Source organism: Denticeps clupeoides, unplaced genomic scaffold (assembly GCF_900700375.1).
Source record: "Denticeps clupeoides unplaced genomic scaffold, fDenClu1.1, whole genome shotgun sequence".
Classification (NCBI taxonomy): domain Eukaryota; kingdom Metazoa; phylum Chordata; class Actinopteri; order Clupeiformes; family Denticipitidae; genus Denticeps; species Denticeps clupeoides.
The window spans coordinates 25165-48849 of NW_021629727.1; the positions used below are offsets into that span (position 1 = coordinate 25165).

Here is a 23685-nt window from a genome sequence, read left to right on the forward strand (position 1 = left end):
GTCCCTGTAACTACTGATTTTACTGAAAAAAGCCATGAAATGTAAATTAATATTTAGGCTAATTTATTGACTGGACCCAAAAGCTGAGATGAATGAATGAAAGAACAGAATAGAACAGAAGTAGCATCACCTTTATCTGCTGCTGCGCCTTCTTTCCCGTCTTCACCAGTTCAGCGTTGGTTTTGTTCAGCAGCTCCACCTGCAGCTCGGCATCATTCAGCTCGCTCTCCATCTTCTTCTTCAACCTCGCACCCTCTGTACGCCCTTTGACCTCCACATCCAGGCTGGCCTGCAGGGACTCTACCGCCCTCTGGTGGCTTTTTCTTGGAGAGATAAACGGGCTCATTATGTAAGTACGTGTTTAAGGCCGGACACGTTGCATGAAGAGGTAGTTGTGGGCTAGATAAGGTCATCAGGTACCTTGCAGCCTCAAGCTCCTCCTCCTTCTCTTGTAGCCTGCGCTCTATATCCCCTTTGGCCTGAGAGAGCTCCAGCTGAAGCCGTAACACCTTTGTCTCTTCAGCCTGGGTGAAACCCCAAAAAGTGTCACCACCTTCTTACCAGCTTCCATTTGTCCAGCGGCTTAGGAACAGCAGCCTCTTCACCTCCTCACTCAGTCAGCCCCCCTCCCCAGTCATTGTGTGGGAGAGGTGAGAGCAAAAACAAGTCCCTCAGGCCCAGACAGCTGAACTTGACAAGATTCCTGTCTATTTACAGAGATTAGGAGGCAAGGCTGAAGGAATTTAGTAAATCTGTAAATTCTCTTCATGTCCAATTCAATACTTTATGTCCAATGTTCAGATAAAATATTGTCAGATATGCATATTTCACGAACCTTAGCACAAGTGTACAAACTTGTTTCCTTTAAGTCTCAAGTCATTCATCAGTCTGACTGCCTTTATCACTGGCAGGGATCTACAGCACCCAGTGGACTGTGATAATTTACAGCGCTGCCTGGGAGGCTTTTTTACACTTCCAAAATCTAAACATCATTCAAACACTCTTTTCACCTCAGTGAATGAATGACAACATGTCCCAGCACACCGAACTCACTCTGTTACAAGCATATGCAATGTGTTTGTGTTCTTCAGATGAAAACGTTCAAATAAATATACAAGCCCTAACAAGAACTGCTGGTGACATTTAAGGAAGTGAAGTGACAGTCATTGTGAAACACAGCACAGCAAACAGTGACACTACAAAATGTGTCCTCTGCTTTTAACCCATCCCCACACCGCTGGTCAAGGGGACTTTAGTGTCACCTTGTTGGTTCGGGATTTGAACCTGCAGCCTTCCAATAATGGATCCGCATTCTTACCCACCACTGCCCCATTAGATGGGGTTACTTGATTATGAAAATCTGATAGAAAACACGTCTCAGTAAAAAATCTGATTATCCTTAACAGAGATATCAATAATATATCTTATAAACTTTCAGTCTAGTTAACACACCCAAATAATACAGTTGACAGTAAAGCTACTCCTCCATGTATATAAAACTGGACCACAACTGGATCAGGGTCTCTGGGCAGAGATTTTTCCCCTTTGATTTACACTGTAAGAGCAAGAGACCGCATATTCACTCTAATTGAATTAAGCTGCTGCATGCAAAGATCTACCTAAAACCGAGCCCTATGAACTAATCTGAGTTTACTCACTTTACTGTCAACTACTGGTACGCCTTCACAGCTCTGAACATGTGACGAGTGACAGTGTGGTCGGTTGAGGGTTGTTCACCTCTAAAGCAGCCTCCGACTCCTCCAGAGATGCCTGCAGCTCCTCCTTTTCCATTTCCATCTTCTTCTTCATCTTCTGCAGCTCATGGACGCTCTTCCCCCCATCAGAGAGCTGCTCAGTGAGGTCAGCAATCTCCTCTAACACAGAGAAACAGATACAGAGAAACACACATTTACACAGAGAGAAATACCGTCTGATTTGGCACACTTTTCTCCAACCAATGGTTGGTTTTGTTGGCCGGTCTTAATTTTTTTTGTTTTAGTCTAGTCTTTGCGTCAAGCTGTCATTAAAATTTGTATAGGTTTTAGTCACATACTCATTTCAGTCTAGTCAAGTTTCAGTCAACTAAAATTTTAGTGTTATTTTAGTCACAATTAACCGTTTTAGTCAACAAAAACTGATTTTAATCTAGTTTTAGATATTATTAACCCAGTCAATATAATATTATTTTCTTGAAATGGTCATACATATATCATATTTTAAACAAGGTTATCTTATTATTATATCATTGTTAGCTTCGACCGCATTTCTCCCCATGTTATTCAACACACATTCTGTTTTATTTTTCACTTCATTGTTAAGAAAGGTAAAAATAATAAAGCAATTAAACATCTCATCTCGTTTTCGTTATCGAAAATGAGACATTTTAGTATAGATTTTTATTTTGTAAACCATATGTAGTCTGGAATTTATTCATCAACAATATTACAATATTACATGACGTACATGACGGTTTCATTCACATCATAAAGGTCAGTGTGTAAGAGCTGCATGAGCTCTGCGTGTGTGTGTGTGTGTGTGTGTGTGTGTGTGGGTGCAAGATCCCACCCTGGTGTGTCCTGTTCTCTCTGCGCAGGGCCTCTGTCTGCTCCAGTGCTTCTTCATGGACAGTTTTGAGCTTGAAGAGCTCTGCAGCGATTTGCCGGCTCTCCTTCTTACAGCCCTCAACCTCCTGCTTCAGGTCCTCACCCCGCTGCTTCCAGTCATGGAGCTGCTTCTCCAGCACGTGCTGCTTTTTATCCAGAGATAAAGCTACACTGTTTGCCTGCAAAGAGTAGAGCAGCATGTCATATTGAGCACACTTACCATGAAAACAGAGCAATCTATTATTAATTAATACTTACACTAGCATAACTATGTTGTAATAACGTAAAATGTAAAATCTGACACTACCTTTATTTTGGAATGTGATTGTTCTTTCCAGTTCTTATGATTTGGTTTACTTTGATATTAGTAATTATTTGAAGTTCAGGTTTATCCAGCAGAGTGCTTTTTTTTTTTTTTTATTTCATATTTTTCATATTTCTCCTTAATTTTAGCTAAAAGTTCACTTGACTAAAGGGGACTGATGATAAAGAAAGAAAGGAAAAGCAAATGCACCTTTGCAAGTAAAGTGACTGTCATTATGATGCACAGCAAGCCCAGCACATGATTATACAGTATAATAAGGTTCAGTTTTACCACAATAGACGGTAAAAGGACTAAATTTGGCAATTTGGCAAATCGTTCTCTCCCCTACTATAAACACCCCTTAAGAAAAAGGGTGTGTCTTGTTGTGGCCCCACCTTCTCCAGGTCAATGACCAACTCCTCCACCTCAATATGCAGCCTCTGCTTGCTCTTCTCCAGGCTGGAGCACTTGGCTTGGGTGGCTTCCAGTGTCTCCTCAGCCTCCTGTAGACGACTAGTCATCTTCTTTCTGCATAGAGCAAACACACCAAGACAAGAGAGAGAAGCCTGGTCACCAAAAAAAACATGAAAATTATCAAAATGGAGATTCTTACAAATGCAAGTTAACACCAACTTTTTGGAAAATGTGGCAGCAAAGCCAACTAACAAGGCACTTTTATAATTTACAACAATCAGGATTGTTCACGCTTCTGAAACTTACCCAAGATTTGAATACCCTGAGGATAATTGAATTGGTCATGTTCATGGTGTCTAATGCTGGCTTGCTAGTAAAATAATGATGTAGTTAAAATATGTATAGTACTTGGCCTCTTCAAGCTCGTCTGAGTGCTGCAGGTCATCGGCCTCGTGGCGGCTCCTCCAGTGTGTGACGTCACTGTTGAGTTTGGAGACGAGACGCTGTAGCTCTGCCTTACTCTCCTGCTCCTCCTCCAGTTGTTCCCGGAGATTCTCACACTCTTGCTGTAGCGCTAACACATTACTGCTAACTGCAGCTTTACTCTATACACACACACACACACACAAACATGCACCTTTTTATTTTCATACATCACCTGGTATGAAAGAAATGGCACAACATTTACATATTCATTGTAATAATCCACAAATGCCCTTTTGGAAGAAGAAAATGAAGGATGAAGGTCGTGTCTGGTATGTTCGTTGCTTTCGAGATGCAGACCCACCTTGACCTCCTCCTCAAGCTGTTTCTGGAGCTCCTCGTGCTGGGAGTGGAGCTGAGCTCGACAGCGCGTCATCTGGTCAGCCGTGCTCTCTGCTTCCTGGAGCAGTTGCCGAACATCAGAATTTTCAGCTGCAGACACACACACAGACACACAGACAGATCACGACAAGCCTTCCTCTATCAAAGCGGCTCAAGGTGGCTCAAGGTGTCTTTATTAAAGACCTTTGGGAACAGCATCATCAACATGTTCTCTCCAAGGTACCAGGTCCATCATTTTGGTTGAGCATGTGACGTCATTCCAAATTTTGCTACTAGAGCCCGGTTAGAGGCTGAAACATTACCATACTTTAACACACCAGCATGCAGTGGAGTTGGTTTGAATAGACAGTTATACCCGTCAGACGGTTTTTGGTCACCAAAGAGTCACTGAGGGTTCTCTGAAGCTCATCATTTCGGGAGTTGGACTCAGACAGCTGCTCCTCCAGCTTTTTCATTTGGAAGTCAGTAGATGCCTGCAGTTGGAGATGAATGAGGTTATTAGTGATTGCAGCTCAGAAAATGTAATACCTGTGGTCAGTCTGATCGAGCATCTGTGGGATTTTCTGGGAAAACAAGTCCATGAAGGCTCCACCTCTTCAGTGGATTTTCAGTGGATTAGAGAGCAGTGTCACAGTCACCTTGGCCTTCTGCAGGTTGTCCAAGGAGGCAGCCAGGTCATCCAGTTCCAGCTGCAGATTGTGTTTGTCCTTCTCAAGCCTGGCCCGGGCCCTCTGCAGTGCCTCAAACTGCTCCCCCATCTCTGCCATGGTGTCTCCATGACGCTTCTTCAGAGCTAACATCAGACCCTCTGACTGCTGCACCGACTCCTCCAGTTCCCAGCGCAGCCGCAGCAGCTCCACTTCCTGCTTCTTATTTACCTCCGTCTGCCAAGGAGAGGGAGAGATTCTGGATTTACATCTCATTTACTTCAGTGAAGACTAGATGGTTACATTTACAATTACGACATTTACCCTTATCCAAAGCGACTTACAATCAGTAGTCCCCCTGGAGACACTCAGGGGTTAAGTGCTCAGGGACACAACGTTAGTAAGTGGGGTTTTAACCTGTGACTTTGTGGTCTTCTGGTTTATAGGTGAGTGTCTTACTCACTAGGCTACTACAAAAGTCAGTTAAAAAGCCAAAAATCATCCGTATCATTTGGATTTGGTCAAGACCCTGAGATTGTGTTCTAACAATGAACCTGTCCCCTCACCTGGGAGGTTGTAGCTCCTCCCACCTCCTCCAAACGATCAGTGAGGTCGTCAAGCTCAAGTGTCAAATCAGTTCGCTGTTTCTCTACCTGAGCACACACAGAAATCACTCACTTACACAGTGGTTCAAACAGCATGTTTATTCCTTACATGTTCCTAACATTCTATTATGTGTTTAATTCCGAAAATAAAAATATATATACTTTTCATTCTGTTTTGCACTAAATACCAGCAATAGATGCCTTTTTAGCCATCAATGATCATGAAAAAATGTATGTAGATGTATTTGCATTTCAGTTAAACAGTTGCAGTACTGTGCAAAAGTTTAGGCACCAACACAAATAAAAAAAAAAACATTTGCAGACTACCATTGATTCAACTACAGAGTTTATTGCAGAATTTCCCTAATTTTCATGAATCAATGACATGATGTGTGTAGAGAGGAAGACTCTATTCTCATATCATTTAACATTTTGTTTGTATCAACAGCTTTTCTCATATAAAATATTATTTTTCAGTTTTTCTGTCTGATGATGTGCATATTCCAATTATACCTAACTGATTGGAGTTTCGCTATTCATGTAGGTGACTCCGCCTCAGCTACTGCTCCCCTCATGTCTGGAGTTCGCCAAGGCTCTACTTTAGACCCTATTTTATTTTTAATTTACATACTGCCACTGGGGTCAATTTTCAGAAAACATAACATTGCTTTGCAGATGATGTCCAGATCTACATGCCATTAAAAGCTATTAGTAATGATTCTATCCGGTCCCTTGCTGAGTGCTTAAATGAGAACAGAGCATGGATGAGCAAAATAAATTTAAATTTTAATGACAACAAGACTGAAGTTATCCTATTCAGACATAACAAGGCTGATGATCCCACTGCATTTTTAGGTCCCTTGTCCCAATATCTTAAACCATCCATACGACAAGTGTCCTCAATCATAAAAACTAGTTTTTATCAATTAAGGACTACATCCAAGGTCAAAGGTTATGCATTTATCACCTCACGGCTGGATTACGGTAATTCATTATACCCTGGTATTGGTCAGTCCTTAACCCATTAGCTGCAACTAGTGCAGAATGCAGCGGCTCATCTGCTCACTGGCAAGCAAGCACATTTCTGGCCTCACTTCAATGTTTTTAAAGCTCTAAACGGGTCAGCACCTCAGAACGTCTGTGACCTCCTCCACATCTGCAGCTCTTGACCATCCGTTTTACTACGTTTATTGTTTTATGTCCTGTGGTTATGTTCTGTTGCTTTATGATCTGCTTTTATGGTTTTATTATTTTATGTTGTAAATGATTTATTCATTTGTATTTGTTCTTAGCTGTTCATTTTATGTACACATTACCTTGTACAGCACCTTGGTCAACTGGTTGTTTAAAGGTGCTTGTCATGATCCGGTCCGGCAGGGGTTACTCCGGGTCTGGAGTTCTGCCCGTAGTTTCATGTTAGTCATGTGTAATGTTCCCTGATCGTTTTGACCTGTGTATAATTATATGAGTGTGTAAAGCTGCCCTGTTGTGTCATTGTCTGGTGATGTTTCCCTTGTCTTGTCTACTATGCATTAGTTTCCCCTGTCTCGTGACGTTGTGCGTATGTGTCCTGCTTCCTCGCCATGTCCAGCCATCGTGACACTACTCTATAAATGAACTGAACTTGAACTTGAACATATTCAGACTAAGAAAACTATAAATATGCGCACACACACAGTACAGGCCAAAAGTTTGGACACACCTTCTCATTCAATGTGTTTTCTTTATTTTCATGACCATTTACATTGGTAGATTCTCACTGAAGGCACCAAACAATGAACACATGTGGAGTTATGTACTTAACAAAAAAGGTGTAATAACTGAAAACATGTTTTATATTCTAGTCCGGTGACTGTGGAGGCCCAAGAATCTACCAATGTAAATGGTCATGAAAATAAAGAAAACACATTGAATGAGAAGGTGTGTCCAAACATTTGGCCTGTACTGTATATATATCCTGAGCCTCTTAAATTGCACTATGTGACAGTAAAGTTCATGTTTGAGCATGTGTACACCACTTGAGAAGAAGGTTAGGTGGGCCCTGTGCCAACCAGTCTTCCTGAAAGCAAGTAGGCGGAAACTCAGGAATACCTTTGGCAGTGTTCCACCACACAAAGGACATTTCAGACAGGTACTACAGTAACACTGAAAAAGATTTTTGCACTCATTGGCTGGAGTTAAGGTTGATACTCTCTACTGAACAATCCATGTGTGAGCATGTGCCCTTAACCATTCATTCTAGAGTTAGGAGAGCAAAGAATCCTGGCACTGTAAACTTGAAATATGTCCATTGCATCAGGAAAGAAATCATTTCATCCACTTCCCTTTTTACCCTGATATACCCATCAAACACGCTCAAACATGAACTTTACTGTCACATTACCCATATACCCATCAAGGTAAATCTTAACTCACTTGGCATATTGTGGCCACACATTGCATATTGAATGTGGCAATGTTTTCAATCTCACTGTTTCTTCTATTGAGAAGATTGTTCTTCCGAAATCCAATATCTTTCCCAGTTTTTCCCATGCTTTAAATTAGGGCTGCACGATTTGGGGGAAAAAGACATATTGCGATTGTTGAGATCAATATTGCGATATGCGATTGCGATGTGATAAAGGACACTTGCTTGTACATCAATGAAAAGTCGCATACTAATAGTGAAATGTTTAATTTCAAAGTGAAACATACAAACTACTTATAACAACCTGAAATGCCCAGTGCTTTCAAAATACAATATTCTACTAAATTAAATAATCACAAAAACTCTTTTACATTACTGTCGAACGACAAACCCTGGTAAGGCTAAACAACTGTTTTGATTATATTTGACCATTATAAAATCCCGTATTATAGTTCTTACGTTTAACCAAAACGTTGTTTGGAGGCTGACTTGAACACAGGGATGCATAGCTTTGCTAGCTTAGCTAAGGTTAAGATTTGTAAACTGAGGTGAATTTCTTTAGGAAACCTTCAAAGTTTGAGAAAAGTTAACTAAACAGCTAAGAACAGTCTAAATAGTTAATGCCTACGTTTAGCCAAAACGTTGTTTGGAGGCTGACTTGAACACAGGAATGCATAGCTTCGCTACCTTAGCCTAGCTTAGCTAAGGTTAAGACTTATAAAACAGGATTTTATAATGGCCAAATATATTCAAAACAATTGTCCAGCCTTACCTATGAAATGTAATCCCTCGGGATCTGCTTTGGAGCGTACAGCGGTTTATACAGCCCCAATTTTTATGCACTTCTCTCCATAGGCATGTATATGCTTCACGCCACAGCAGAGCCTGTTGCAATATGGCGGCAACGTTGACGTACGATGCAGCGCGTCATGCGCCGTCTAACCATATGCCTCCGAATCGAAAGTCATGTGACCAAACACGTCACATCCGACTGAGTGAGACTTCAGTCAGCTCGCAAACTTTGAGAGAATGAGAGAATGGATCGGCAACATATCCGATCCAATCCATGTACTAATCATTTAAATCGCAGCTTTTTGCGTTCATGTAATCGCACAGACTGAAATCGCGATTACGATTGCGATTAGATTAATCGTGCAGCACTACTTTAAATCATTCTTAATTCACTAAAGATCACAACTGTATATCCTGCGGATGCACTTCATAACACATCCTTTTCGTTAAACCATACATATGTAACTGAATAGCAACCTCGTTAATCTGCTTAATGTCTGAGCATTGCATATGTGTCTGTCAGTCTGAAATTCCATTTCATGTAATTCTGTCACTGCTTTCACTCAAAATCAGTGTTTTTCTGAACAAAACAGGGATTTTAAAAAGGTGAGCAAATTTTCCAACAAGCCAGGTAATCTGTCATAGTCGTTTCACTTCTGTCCTCAACAACATTCCTCTCCCAGTTTCAGACCAACTTGAGAAGGGCCGGGGAAGAAGATCGCCGATCTTATCTGCCAGCGGCACAATGAGCCATGTGAGTGTATGAGAGGTGCCTGAGGGGGGTGGGTGGTAGAGTGGGGTCTCGTGGAGATAAACTCATGCCTGGGCTTGAGTTCCACAACCTGCTCCAGGATTAGGAATGCCACCCAGGTGAAGGTAAAACTCAGCAAACAGAGCTCAGAGCCGTGTCACCCTATCCGCTAGTCCCGCCTGTTCTACAAACATGCTTCATTAATGCACCCAGGTTGCACACGAGAGTGTTAGGGCTCGGCGGAACACCAATGGGTCCACTGTGACCTGGTGTTAAAGATACTTGGGACAGTCTGAAGAAGGTGTGGAATGCTATCTCATTTACATTAATTGCATTTGGCAGACGCCCTTATTCAGAGTGATTTACAACGTGCATGTATGTTAGCATCAATGAGTTAATCAATTCTCTTCACTAAGACCCCAACTATCAAGGCAAATGACTTTTTTCACTCTGTTGTAGTTTTTCTGAATAAGTCAGACTATAAGTAAGTTGCTAATAAGTCTAAGAATTCTTAAGCTGCCGTATGAAAATATTAGAGTAGCAACTGTGCTGTTCTGACATCGAGGGGAAGTTCATTCCACCATCTAGGGGCCATTTCAATTCAGAAGTAGACCTATTAGAAGGGAGTTACAGTAATCCAGTCGTGAGATTACTAGGGACTGCACCAGTATCTAGGTGGCCTCTTTTGATAGATAAGGGCGGAACCGTCTGATATTGTAGAGAAGGAATCTACATGAGCGGGAAAGATTGGTGATGCAAGTCAAGAAGGACAGTTGGTTGTCTATAGTTATTCCAAGGTTGCGTGCACTGGAATGAACATTAGTTCAGTTTTAGATGATGATCTCCCTTCATCCATCCATTCAGCTGTCATTCATCTCGAAAAACCTCTTATCCAAGCGAGAGAAAAACGCTTTTAACCAAATTCACCTTAGCTCTCATGACGCGTTCTGCCTCCAATTCCTCCTCCAGCTCCTCAATACGAGCCTGTCAAGAGAGAGAAAGGGGGATACATTCATAAGAAATTGTCAGTGGTGAGCTTTGGTGGAGTGAAGGTTGTGTTCAGTGGAAAACCAGTACACAGCAGGTTTTTGCAATGTATGGCTGTTTGGACAATAACCAGTTCAAATGCCAGGCCAAAACAGTTTAATGACACTGTTACTGGTAAAGATGGAATCAACTGAAGAAACACTTCAGCATGATGATGTCGTGAGATATTGTCACCTGCTGTAATTCCTCTAAATCAGCCTGAACACCAGGTTTGAACTAATGGTGCATTTAAATGTTCAGAAATTGTAATTACAATTTATGATGCATTGACTGTGAAATTCAGTTTTTGGAAATATAGATGGACGACCTATACAAAACGACAGTGAGTGGTTGCCAAGACAGTTAACAATTGATCACACATTTATTAAAAATTAGCACAAATGAAGAAACATCAGCAGCTACAATCTCTTATGAAATGTAATTCCAGAGTAACCTTGGCGTACCAGGTGGAACACATGGACAGTTGAGTTCTAATCACCCATGGGTGCTTCGGGTTTACAAGCAGGGTGATTAGGATCCATCTTTCACCATTTGTGTGCAGTGTGACTTCTCGTGTTTAGTTTTCAGCCCATATGCCATTTCTTTTGTTCATTTAAAATACCCCCATTTTTCACCCATGTCATGCGCCTGTCCCTCCTTCACCCGACATGGCATTAGCTGGACTCTTGCAACGGGCCAAACAGACTATAATCAATAAGCAATTTCCTCTGGGATCAATAAAGTTTTCTTATTCTGATTCTGATTACATGTCAGTTGGCAAGATCATTCAATGAACAATGAACAAGTAGTGATGTCTTGCAGAGCACTTGTAAATGGGACCGTTTGACCATTCATGTACTTGATATTTGATATTTCTGATATTATATGAGGGCTGCATAACTGTGGTGAAATATAAACACTAAATTATCCATTTTACTGCCTGTACTGTAAGAGACTGACACCTCGTAAAAAAGGCATTGACATATTTAACATTTTTTTTGTTCACCTATTCCCGTCTGAGTCAGAGTCCCGTCTGTCAGTAGAAAATTTTCACTGAAAAAATGGCTTATGAGATGAGACGCCTGCGGCCAGAGAGCGGTTTATCACTTCTGTATCTGGTTGTGTCTGACAAGCCTCACTGCTGCGAGACATCCGGTAACATAAACACTAACACAGAAACACACGCACGACCTCAGAACAATGCCACAGGTCCTCACACACAGCCATAATACTGAGCAACACATAATCACACAGACACACACACACAAAGCATCTAAAGAAAGTGAAGATCGAGAAAGAAGAGCCGCGACACCGCTGTAAAAGGGACAGGACTCACGTACCACTGCAGGACCTCAGCTGAGAGGACAGCCATGGTGTTAAAAAATGACAAAATTATCCCAAATGAACATGCACACACACCACACACAGAGACATGCACACAGGAGGACTGACCCTTATGAAACAAACGTATATTGCTATATACTAGAAATTATATTGCAAAACAATGGTAAATATATTTCAATATATTTCAATTATTTTCAAAATAAATTCCCCATATACAGTTTGCAAAATATAATCTCATTTAATCTCATTTTTCTAATATATGTATTTAATATATTATTAATATATAATAATTTTATGAAATATGAAAATGTCACTAATTCCATTATATCCTATTTCTTTATATTTATATATTCCTTACATATGAAATATAGTATTATAAAATACATCAACATATATTACTATATACAATTCTCAATATATGAATACACACAAAATATCATATATTGAGAAATAAGTTTTCTCAATTTATTATGAGTCGCATAATATATTGAGAACTATTTTTTGTTGCGTATGGGGAGCCTAACTTGGTAGCCTCTTTGCAATTTACCTCACACACACACACACACACACACACACACACAAATACACAGATCCTTGGTTAAAAAGCACAATATGCACCCTTCACAATGTTTTCATCCTAAGTAGTTTATTCTAAATAATGGAGCTATGGTTTCATTTTCACAATTCTTCTTTCTCCATTTTTTTTACTTTTACAGAAAACCACAAGTAGTGCGGTGAGACATGCGGTGCGGTGTCTGAGGACAGTGCAGAAAATCGTCAAAGCCCCTCACTGACTCATAACCAACAAATTCATAATTCATAATCTCAATTTGCCATGCGTTCTGCACAATACAGTTACTGCAATTTGAATCGATTTGATTTAGCACAAATGAAGAATTTTATGGCACGCAGATGTCCAGCAGTCAACTGGCAATGTCCATTTTTTTCCCAGGGTGCATTGAGCATGTGATGGAGTTTCATCCCTGATTCATGAGTTTAATTTTCTTCCTGGTCTGTGGAGAGGTGGAATTTTCTGATGGAACATACACAGATTGTGTGTTCCAGAGGAACATGTTGTGAGTTTTTTTTACAGTCTCTTGTTGCTGGTGTGTGAGTAGGAGCACACAACTCTCTCACTGTCTGAGGAATACAACAGGGGGAGAAAATCGGAAATTGTGCATCTCCCTTAATATATCACCACCCATTCAACAACCCACAGACTCAGAGACACAAAAGGACTTTTGAGGTGTTTTACTCCTCCAGCCAAGGGTGTGATCCATCTAAACCTAGACACGGACACACACACACACACACAAAAGTACTTTTTGGACACAGACCAACCAGCTTTAAGTGCTCCACTGGACGCCACAGAAGATCCTTCCTACCCACCACCACTAGACTGTACAACTCCTCCCTCAGTCCCACACAATAATCTACACAATAGCTTGGTGCTTCTAGTGCATATTTATTTCTTACTGTGTTACATGCCGAGTCATGAGCATGTATTGGTTTGTTTGTTTGTTTATTTATTTATTTTCAGTTACTCTACTACAGGTTCCTCCCCCCCAGACTGATTACGACTGTATGTGTGTGTGTGTGTGTGTGGGTGTGTGCACATGTGTATTCATATTATTATTCATATTTGCCATAACAGTTAATAGTATCATTGTTATTGTTATTATTATTGCTATTATTGATACCTGATAGAGCCACCATAGCATTTGTTGGGGTGTGGGATAGCTGGAGGAAACGTACCACAAATAATAACATGTAATGGAATTATTTTATTCACTGTTATTCTGTTCTGTTTTCAGTCTTTGTTCTTTGAACTGATCCTAATATCTGGTTTAATATTGGATTAACAAATAATGTGCTTAGATCACTGCATTTTCAAGTAGGTCTGTACACTGCAGGTTTTTTTCCTTAAGGCACATAAACTAAATATATACTTTTTATTGCACCGTTTTCCCTGTAGTCAACATGAATGCACATGAAAGTTCTCACACTGCGGGGGTTAAAATCCACTGTGTGTTTTGGGTTTCGAGCGACTGTGTGTGGTCCCCTTCCCCCCGGACCAGCCACCCACCTCCCAGCCTCACCTCCAGCTTCTCGACCATCCTCTGCAGGCCGGCATTCTGCTCCTGCTTGGCCTCCAGCTGCATGCCGGCTGTGCTGATCTCCGCATCCCTCCTGCCAGCAGGGGGGAGAACAGAGAGAGGAGGTGATGTGACGCTCCAGCTACACGGTACAGCCATCAGACAGCACACCACCACCTCTCCAGTGGAGCAGTGGTGGGCCTAGCGGGTAAAGAAGCGGACCCTTAATCATGGCTGCCCGCTGCTCACCAAGGGTGAGGGCTTAAAAGCAGAGGAAACCTTGCATTGTGTCAGCATGTGTCGTGCTGCAGTGTTTCACAGTGACTGGAAAAGAGGAGATGTTGTTCAGCCTGTCACCTGCATAAAACCTCTTTAATATGGCGGTGTATCTGTTGTGTATCTGTAATAGCATTGTAGTAGCAGAAGTAGCATTGTTTCTTTCTTAAACAGAGACCAGGGGTGTTCCAGGGGTCACGATGCCTGTGACCTATGCACACATTTCATGTAGTAAAATGGAATTCCTAAAGAATAAGGAGGATCTGTCCAAGCAGCAGATTCTTGGAATTGTTAAAGGACTTCTGAGATGCTGATGAGACCTCAGGTCTGGATCCTCACACACCTCTTGATGGCATCCTCCAGGCTGGCCCTCACCCTCTCCACCTGGCCGAGGTTTGCCCCATCCACTCTCCTCCAACCCTTGATGTTCCTCTCCTGTTCCAAAAGAAAGTCCAATTGAAAGTGTGGGACAAAACACCATGCAAGATGATGTGCCATAAGACCTAGCAGACGAGTTGAGAAAGGAAAGCAGACTTGCATTTTCAGGGTGAACTAGAAGCTCTTTCTTGTCTTGTTCATGCCTCAGGTCTTCCATTGCAGTCTAAAGGGTAAAATGAGGGCCCAAAACCATATTCATCATTCAGCCAACATCATGACTAGCATAATGAATATTATTCTCTATTCTCTAAGGGAACAATATTTCCATTCACATCGATCAGCCATTTCACAGTAGGTATCATGAAGAGCCTGAATTTCAGTTCTGCTCTATCAGACCTGGCTTGACTTTTGCTGCAGTGTCTTCACTGGTTCCTGGTTCTCCAGCTCCTCCTCCAAAAGCCTCCTTGCACTCAATGCTGATGTCTACAGAGAAACAAAGTTTACAGGTTTTGCAGGTTAAGCAGTGTTATATTTGTGGAGTCCTGCAAGGTGTAAAAGGGAACCTTTCATGACATTTAATAGATGTTCCACATTGCAGACCTGGCATAACTGTGAGTGAAAAAAAGAGCAGGATTTTCATTTTCTTTTCCTAAGTTCTCAAGATTGTTCTCCAGATATCTGGCATTTGGACATTACCATTGTTGGAAAATATTTACATTTGTGAGTAATGAATAAGAAATATTCATTATGAGAGGAGAGTCAACAGGAGAGTCAAGGTCGCTGCTTTCAAGACGTTTGTGACTTATAATCATGTAATAAGCCTGAAAAAAACCTATTTAAACCAACTGTTATTTCCAAATCGTTTAATGACATTCCTAGTTCTTCACCTCGTTTGCACCACTGAAGATGTTGAGCTGTCAGACAGCCTCCATACGTTTCCGTTTCCCTGCCTAAAACAACTGTGACTCATCTTCTTCCTCTTGACATCAAAGATGAACAAATACGGGCAAATTCTACAGGGTTCATGTGTTGAAACATGCTGACTGTCTATTAAGCTGAAGTGCTTGTTTATGTGTGGAGGCACTTTTACCCTAAAATTATTCCTGTCAACATTATATTATAAGAATCAAGATGCAACTGAAGTATTTCCTGTATTGGTAATTTATGTACATATCAGAGACTTGAGCACAATTTTTGCATAAAGCATGGGGCTTGTTTGCTAGTAATAGAAGCAATAAACAAGAAAGGACCATGATCATCAATGATGCGCAATTTTGAATTATCCAGAATGAGGAGGGCGTGACAGCTGTCAATCATTTCTCTGCTCCCCTTTAAACTTTTTTACGCACCAACAAAAACATACAGAACAGGACCAAGCAGTTGTTTTATCTATTTATGTAAATCCAGAGGACTCTTTGTGTTCATTACTGTTGATGTCTAGGACATTGTCCTTGAACATTCCAAAAGAAAAGAGAAAAAAGCAACATTGGCATCATGTGGACCCATGCATGTAATAAATGTATTGCATTTTGCAACATTACCCACCCAACTGTACTTCTACATATACGATAATATTCTATATATGACCCTAGTTCTTTGGTACACTCAGGCAAAATTAAAAAAATATTTTAATCTGTTATATTATATAACATGTTATTTTTATTTATATATGTATGCGTGTGTGTGTGTGTGTGTGTGTGTGTGTGTATGTGTATATATATATATATATTTCATGACGTTGTGTGTGACATTGTGTATTTAGACAAAAAAAACTTTTTTTCATGGTTCAGCCTTTGGAAAGTAACCATGTTACTGCATTACAGTTATGGCAACCAATAATGGCTGCTAATCCATTACCCAGAACTCTAAATCCATCACTTGCTGTGGCAACAAGCACCCCAAACGAACCTGTGACCGACTGGAGATTAAGCAACTGCGGTTTTCAGTGGAAGAACTGACACATTTTTCTTCAACAAGTGCATAGTGAACGTGTGCCTCAGATGTTTGGCCAGCAGCATTTGTTTTAATTTGACATATTTCTATCATTAGAGAAGCGAAAGTAAATACGGAAATCAGTTTCATAGATTGCATTTTTTTCCCAAATGCTGAAATCCAATTCTCTGTGACATTTCATTACTCATTTCATTACTCATTTCATTACCCAGCGTTACTTAAAAATCTTGACATGAGACCACCACATACTTTTGTGAATTTATGATGTGGAACATTTTTCTGCATGAAAGCTTCTGTCTGTCTTCTGTCTTTCGGTAAACAGAGGGCCGCAATTTCACCTCATGAATCATGAATCATGCACAAAATATTAACGTTTGATGTTGTGGTGTCTCTTGTGTAGGTTTATGTGATATTCCATGCATCTGCATGTGATGTGTAACATCAAACTACCACAAAACCAGAAATATTTGGTGGAATGCTGAAATAGGGAAAATCAGCAAAGTACAATGACGACTGTGCTGTCTGTCATACAAAAATGGAAATACAGACATTTATATAAGCCAGAGGGTCTTGAACAGAGTATATGTGCCAGTAGTCAAGTGTCAAATTATTACATGCAAGCAAATATTACTTAATAACTGCAAACACATGTTAAACAAAATTGCTTGCCATTAGTTTGCAGGTAAAACAGATAACATGCAAGATTAATCAGCAAATCAAAATGGGGCAGTGGTGGCCTAGTGAGTAAGGAAGCAGATCCATAATCGGAAGGCTTCCGGTTCAAATCCCAAACTATTTACAGCATTTATCAGACGCCCTTATCCAGAGCGACTTACAATCAGTATTTACAGGGACAGTCCCCCTGGAGCAACTTAGGGTTAAGTGTCTTGCTCAGGTAGTAATGGTAGTAGTACAATGGAAGTAAGTGGGATTTGAACCTGGGTCTTCTGGTTCATAGGCGGGTGTGTTACCCACTAGGCTACTACCACTAGGCACACACATCGTCCCCACACACTGCCAAAGTGACAGGTTAAATGCAGAGGACACATTTCGTTGTGTATCACCATGACCTCATTCATCACTTTCATGTTTTGGTACCAGGTCACCTGCTTAAACTAGAAATGCCATTGTATGTCAGGGTCATAAGAATTAATAAAACCTTAAAAACTACATGATTTTTTAAAGAGACAACATGGCATTTTCAGCAAATAACAACAACTATTATTCTATAATACTTTAGACAATGGAGAAACCTTCCCTACTAAACTAAACTAACTAAAATGAAGCAGAGGGCTTTGAACTCTAATGCACTTCTGAAGCTAAACCAACTCCGTCACATACATAAGAATAGTTACCCACAGCTGTCCCACCGTGGTCCAGGGTTGTACCAAAGCTATCCCAATCCAGCTCCTCTGCTTCAGATTCCTGCAGAGGTACATCTGTGAGGGCGTGGCCCTGCTGATGGCAGAAAGGCATTCCTCCTTATCTCTGAAGGCCTGAGTTCTCCGCACCAGAGCTGGTTCCCACTTCGGCATGCCTTGGGTTAGCGGCTATGATTTCATCTTGTGTGCTTTTCCTCAGTACAGAGCCGTCTCATAACACTGGCCTTGGCACACGAACCGAAGCTCCAGTTTCCCAGGACCCCCCTCCCCACAGCAGATATGTCTACTGTACTGATCTGCAGACAGTGTGGGCTGCATTGTCATTTCTCAACCAAAATACAACGAACTTTGTCAAAAGTGTCTCTTCTTCTCAATTGTAATTAAACAGAGAGCTTCTGCCTACAGATTGTGAACAAAGCTGCATCGTTCATCAGCAGAACAGACGTCTTTCTGTTCGACCGGCATGTTTACAGAACATAGACTGTAGCTGGTTTACTGAAATGTCTTCCAGAAAGCGGTCTGAAAAGGTCTGGGTAACAGGGCTGCATCCCCTGCCATGACCGTGTGCTCCTAAGCACAAAGCAAGGACGTTTCGTGTTGGCCAAGCATGTCATCACGCCCACATTTCAGATATTGCTTACATCCATACACTGCGGGCTCCAAGCAAAACAACTGCGCAGATGGTCTCTTCCTTCCTGAGCGCAAAACAAGGCCTTTATTAAATTCAGAGACATCATCACACAAAGCCAGCTCAGAATCAGGCAGACACAACATGCTCAGACAATGGTATCAAGCACTCACTTTCCCAGAAAGAGCCCTAAAATGGGTCAGAAGTGTGCATCCTATCATAAGAGATGCCTTTAATTACGAGTGAAAGGCATCGTACTGCACTTCTGCTGTAGGCTGGAAGATGAGATGCTGTATCTCTGGGTTTTTCCCTCTGAGAAGAACATGAGAAGGAAGAATCTCTGAAGAAAGATAATATATACCTATTTCAAAAGGTCCCCATCATAACCCTGCAACTCCCAACTGAGCCAGAGTTAGCAAAAAGCCATGCTGCAGGGACTGGCCATTACAAAGGGTCAAGTCAGACAGCTGGGAGTGGGCGTGGCCATTACGTTGGAAGGGATGGAACTATAAACCTGGGATTGACATCTGGAGCAAGATCGTGCAGCTGGCACAGATCAGACAAGGACAAAAACTTCTCCTGTCTTACATCCAAGATGAGTCAAAGGTTATATATTAAAAAGTTTATATTAGTTATATAATCTTGACTAATGTTGCGTTACTTTACACTGTAGTCATAAAATAAAATGCTGCTGTTTTCATTTTTTTCATCTTTTCATCTTTTCAGGATTCCACTGCAATAATGAGAGAGCCGAGTGATGGATTTATGAACACAAATGAAAAGATTGTGAAACGTCTCGCCATTAATCTACTCCACTTCCTTTCAGTCTAGCATGTGTAGAAAGACAAGAAACCAACCCATACAATCAACTTTTCAGTGTAGACCATCACGGCAAATATGAATTTTAAATACTCTAGATTACGTTATTATGAATCAATTAATAATAACAGCCAACCAAACACACATGGTCTCCCTGGATGGAGGAACAGATGTGGGTCTCAGCCTATCATAGTTACATACAATAGGCTGTATAATATCTGCACAACTATGCACAGTGTCATATATGGAAAGATTCAGAGAAAAATGTGTGATGAAAGATCTAGGAAGTATGATAAGCAAGACCAAATAACCAGTTCCATAGCCTGAGAATGTGCGGAAAAACACACCCTGTAACGATTCGTCTTGTGATCTGATTTGCTCCATTGGTGGTGGCTGAAGGTGACTGATGCTACTCATATTTGTGTGTGGGTCACACCTTCTGCCCATATTTTCTCATGTAGATGGAATTCATGTTATCCATCTAAGGGGGCAAGATGGAGGTGTGGCATTTAGCCTCACAGCTTGTGATGTGCTATGCTGTTCATCACAATGACAAAAATGATTACTTTCACTGTAAATTTAAATTTGAAGATGCTACACGTTCATAAAGTCCTATCCTGGATTTGTCTTCCAGCTGAGCCCAGCCCACAGATCCTCTCTGGTCCTCATAACTGAGTGATCTGCAGAAGCTGTTCTGGCCAAGCTCCACCACAGCCCCTGTGATGGGGATTCTGAGACAAAAGCATCACTATTCCTACAAGTGAAAAAAAAAAAACTACTTTAAGAAACAGAGGTCTTGTCTTGTACAACTTTAAACCTTACAAACTGTGGATGGATTCTTCAAATTTTTGAAAGAGGAAGATTCTTCACATTTCTCACAGTCCTTTCACATGTGGAGTGATCTACCACCTGATCAGCCAACAGCTTGGAGGGATAACAGCTATCCCAGACATTCCGTCCTGAGTGTGAATAAGTTACCTTCACACACCGTTCACTGAAAACTATGCACTGTGTGTTTGGCACCAAGCAGTACGCTGTGCAGCTGGGAGGGGGATGAGTTGCTGCTGATGGACAGCTCACTCATCTTCTCTTCAAGTCCCTGGAGTGTGGAGGCCGGGGTCTCCTTCTAAGGTTTATGGACCACGGACAACCGCGCTTTTCACCACATAAATCAGACGAAACTTTGTCATACGTGGACATACTGAGATCCGTTCACTTTGAGCGCAAAGATAACAGTGCAGTCATGTCTCTAAAAAGTTTCAAATCACATTAGATCTTCACTCTGGGTGAATAGCAAACCTCTGCATTGGATACAAGTAGATCATTAATAACTGGAGAATGCAGAATATAAAAAAATAAACGTTTGGGAAAACTACTTCTCCCCACTTCACGCTCATGTAGGGGTAAAGAAGTTAAGTTGGGAGAACTTAAAATGCTTCAAAGATATTTTTTGATGTTTAGAAATTGTTTTTTTCAAGTCTATGGTTCATATAGGGCTTATATTCATATAAGGCTTCTTAAACCAAAAATGATCTTAAATGCCTCTAAAAGGTTTGAGTGGTTGTTTAAAAGACTAGCAAACTGTGAATTATAGTAACCAATACCTAATATAAGAGCATTTGTCATTTCTCTCTAGTTCTTATGCAGTTTCTGTTGGTGTTTTCATATTGTCCATGAGATTTTTAGCCTTGATCATGGTCAGCCCATCCTGCTTTCAAAATGTGCAGAGTTTGGTACAAACATTCACTTGGACTCAAACGTGAACTTATTACAGTTTGATGGTCAGAGGTCAAATCAGGATGACCTCAAGGGATTTTCTTAAAATGAGTTACACACATGTACCTGGAATCTCTGATGACTTGATTATAGCAGTCTAAAGGACATGAGCACCGATGGGACGACTGCAGCTTGGGGAGACGGCATACAACCATGAAACAGCCAATCTGGTGTCTTTCAGGAGCCACATATCACTCTTGTTTAATGTCCTTTCGGCAGCTAACAAAGGCTGTGCTGGCTCAACCACGGGAGCATAAATTTGCTCTAGTTGTGTAGGAAGCCAGATGTGAATTAAATTTCCAGATTCTGACGACTGCACATTAAGAGGGATATATCATACATACACACAGTAGTGCAAAACAATTAACTTATAAATCATCCGAGCAGGAATAATTTTCAGGGTTGTCCGATTAGAGGAAAACCCGAGGATTCCCTGTGGTAGACCTCATCAAAGGTGACCCCCGCAGGCTCAGTGAATACCACCTCATGTTCTGAGCCTTGTTTCAACTTGATTTTTGGTACAGACAAGTGTCAAAACAGAAATTATGACATTAAAGAGCTCCCAGTACTGTAAAGGAATATCTAGAAGCAATAACCTGAAATGTCATGATTTCCACACATTCCTAACTTCAAACTGTCAGCCCAGCTCAATGGCTCCTCCCTGTTTTTTGGTGTATTCCAGATGGTCCAGATCATCCATCATTTGTTAGTACATTAAACTCACAGGTAGTGAAATTCTCAAAAAGTGAAACTGTCACACACGGCATGTTGCTCCATCAACAGTAACAACAACAACAACATTTATTTCTTATATAGCCCAAAATCACATACAGTATGTCTCAATGGGCTTTGACAGGCCCTACAGTTGACACCCCCCACACTTGACCCTTCTGCACACAAGGAAAAACTCCACACAAAAAAAAAGAGAGGAAGAAACCTTGGGAAGGAGTGATACAGAGAGGGACCCCCTTCCAGGGTAGAGTGAGCCTGCAAATGGTGTCAGTGCAGGGTTGAATATGATATAATGTAGACACTGAGAGAAACATTTCAGTCAGATAATTATATCCAACATGTTTCCAGCCAACAGTATGTTTCCTTCACGATCAAGAGGAGCCACTAATAAAGGCGTGTGTTGTAAATGACTCTGGAGGCTGGAAATGTTAGTTAATGATGGAATATCTGCATACATGTGGAGAGGAAATTCATGAGAAACAACTTGTCTTGATTTCCAATGCAGTTATTATTAGCAGACAATTTTCTACGATCTTAGTAGCACTAAAAACAGTTGCACTAATTAAAGAAGCAAAATTCACACTAGCACAGTATCTAGTGCATTGGCAGATGTGGGTTCGAATACATCATTATAACCTTTGTCAATGATTAATTATTATTCTTTTTGTATTTTTTCTGTTCAACCCCTTTTCATAATTTTTTCATTTTTAAACAACCCTCATGTGGTGTGAAAGTGGTAAGACATAAAAGATATGATGCAAATATTTATGTCATGTAAAAGTTAATTAACATAATTAAGCCTGAATTTATTTCTGTTTTAAGAGAGAAGACTGTACAGCTGAGCATTTTGTGAAGAAAAGAGGAGACGGTGAGATGAGAACCTGGACATGTTACAGCATGTTTATTAATCTAAACATTTCTCGTCACATCTGCCATTTAAAGACTTCGGTGCTACAGAGAGCCAATTTTTAAACCACCTGAGCTCAGGCCACGGTAGTCTGGGGTCTCGGGGACCTGCACACCAGCAGCAGAACCCCCTGCTAATCTGAACAAACTGAGGATAAATAGAACAATGAGGACTGGAGCAGAAGTCCATGTGTGTGTGTGTGTGTGTGTTTCAGTCAGAAAGAACTTACTTGTGTGTGTGGTCGGCAGTGGAGTCCGGTGAGCGCGCTGTACTGGAGGAAGTTGGTCTGGATGACACACACTCTCTTCTCCATCTCATCCTGCAGGATTCCCTGCGCTGCTCCTGTTACCTGACCCTGAGCCCACAGCAGCCTACCGCCCAGCTGCTGTGGCCCCGCCCACCGCGCGGCAATCCAGCTCTACAATATTATTAACACTTGCATTCTCCTCACGTCATCAGAAATTCAATATTGGAAATACTTTAATTTCTTGTGCTTATTTTTCCTTGAATGTTCCTGATATGATTCTGTGATACATCAACATCATTCGAACATATATGTGAACCCACAACCATTCTACTTTCTGCATGTGTCGCAAATTAAAAATATGCTAATAACAAATTTTGCGAATGAAAAAAAAAAAATCCTCCACATGTGTGTTTGAATCAAATGTTCAAAACCTACAAGCAATTTTCATTCTAAAAAGCAGTTTATTCAATTCACAGCTCCGAATGCATGAAAATGCAGATCATGCAATGCCTAAAACTGACCATTGCAAATTTGCAAAGACTTGTCAATTAATTTTTCTGTTCACACACTGTCAAACACAGCAGTGTAAAGTAATTGAAGTGAACTGCTGACGGGCATAAAGGCTCATAATATCAGGAAACATATAAGCAGGGCTTGAAAACAACCTTATGACACATTTGCAAAGAAAAATGTGGGGGAAAATGATTAAAACATTACAACCAGGTGAAATCATCAATTATGTCATGACAATAGCAGCTATCAAAAGGTCTGTT

The 23685-nt window shown here is 40.9% G+C and overlaps 1 protein-coding gene across 2 annotated transcripts in view; it reads right to left on the reverse strand.

Annotated features, from left to right (window-relative positions):
- LOC114772855 (myosin-16-like) overlaps nt 1-17973 on the reverse strand; it is a 27840-nt gene extending 9867 nt beyond the window's left edge. For both annotated transcript variants that reach the window (XM_028965573.1, XM_028965572.1), the window contains exons 1-16: nt 17781-17973; nt 14865-14951; nt 14629-14691; nt 14434-14525; nt 13818-13908; nt 10276-10332; nt 5360-5446; nt 4785-5030; nt 4502-4619; nt 4109-4236; nt 3730-3926; nt 3303-3435; nt 2566-2782; nt 1738-1874; nt 421-524; nt 131-323 (exon numbers count right to left, since the gene is read on the reverse strand). In XM_028965573.1, coding sequence (XP_028821406.1) covers nt 131-323; nt 421-524; nt 1738-1874; nt 2566-2782; nt 3303-3435; nt 3730-3926; nt 4109-4236; nt 4502-4619; nt 4785-5030; nt 5360-5446; nt 10276-10332; nt 13818-13908; nt 14434-14525; nt 14629-14691; nt 14865-14951; nt 17781-17897 — 2067 coding nt within the window. In that variant the 5' untranslated portion in view covers nt 17898-17973. The remainder of the gene's footprint in view (nt 1-130; nt 324-420; nt 525-1737; nt 1875-2565; nt 2783-3302; nt 3436-3729; nt 3927-4108; nt 4237-4501; nt 4620-4784; nt 5031-5359; nt 5447-10275; nt 10333-13817; nt 13909-14433; nt 14526-14628; nt 14692-14864; nt 14952-17780) is intronic.
- Between the last annotated feature and the right edge of the window lie 5712 nt (nt 17974-23685).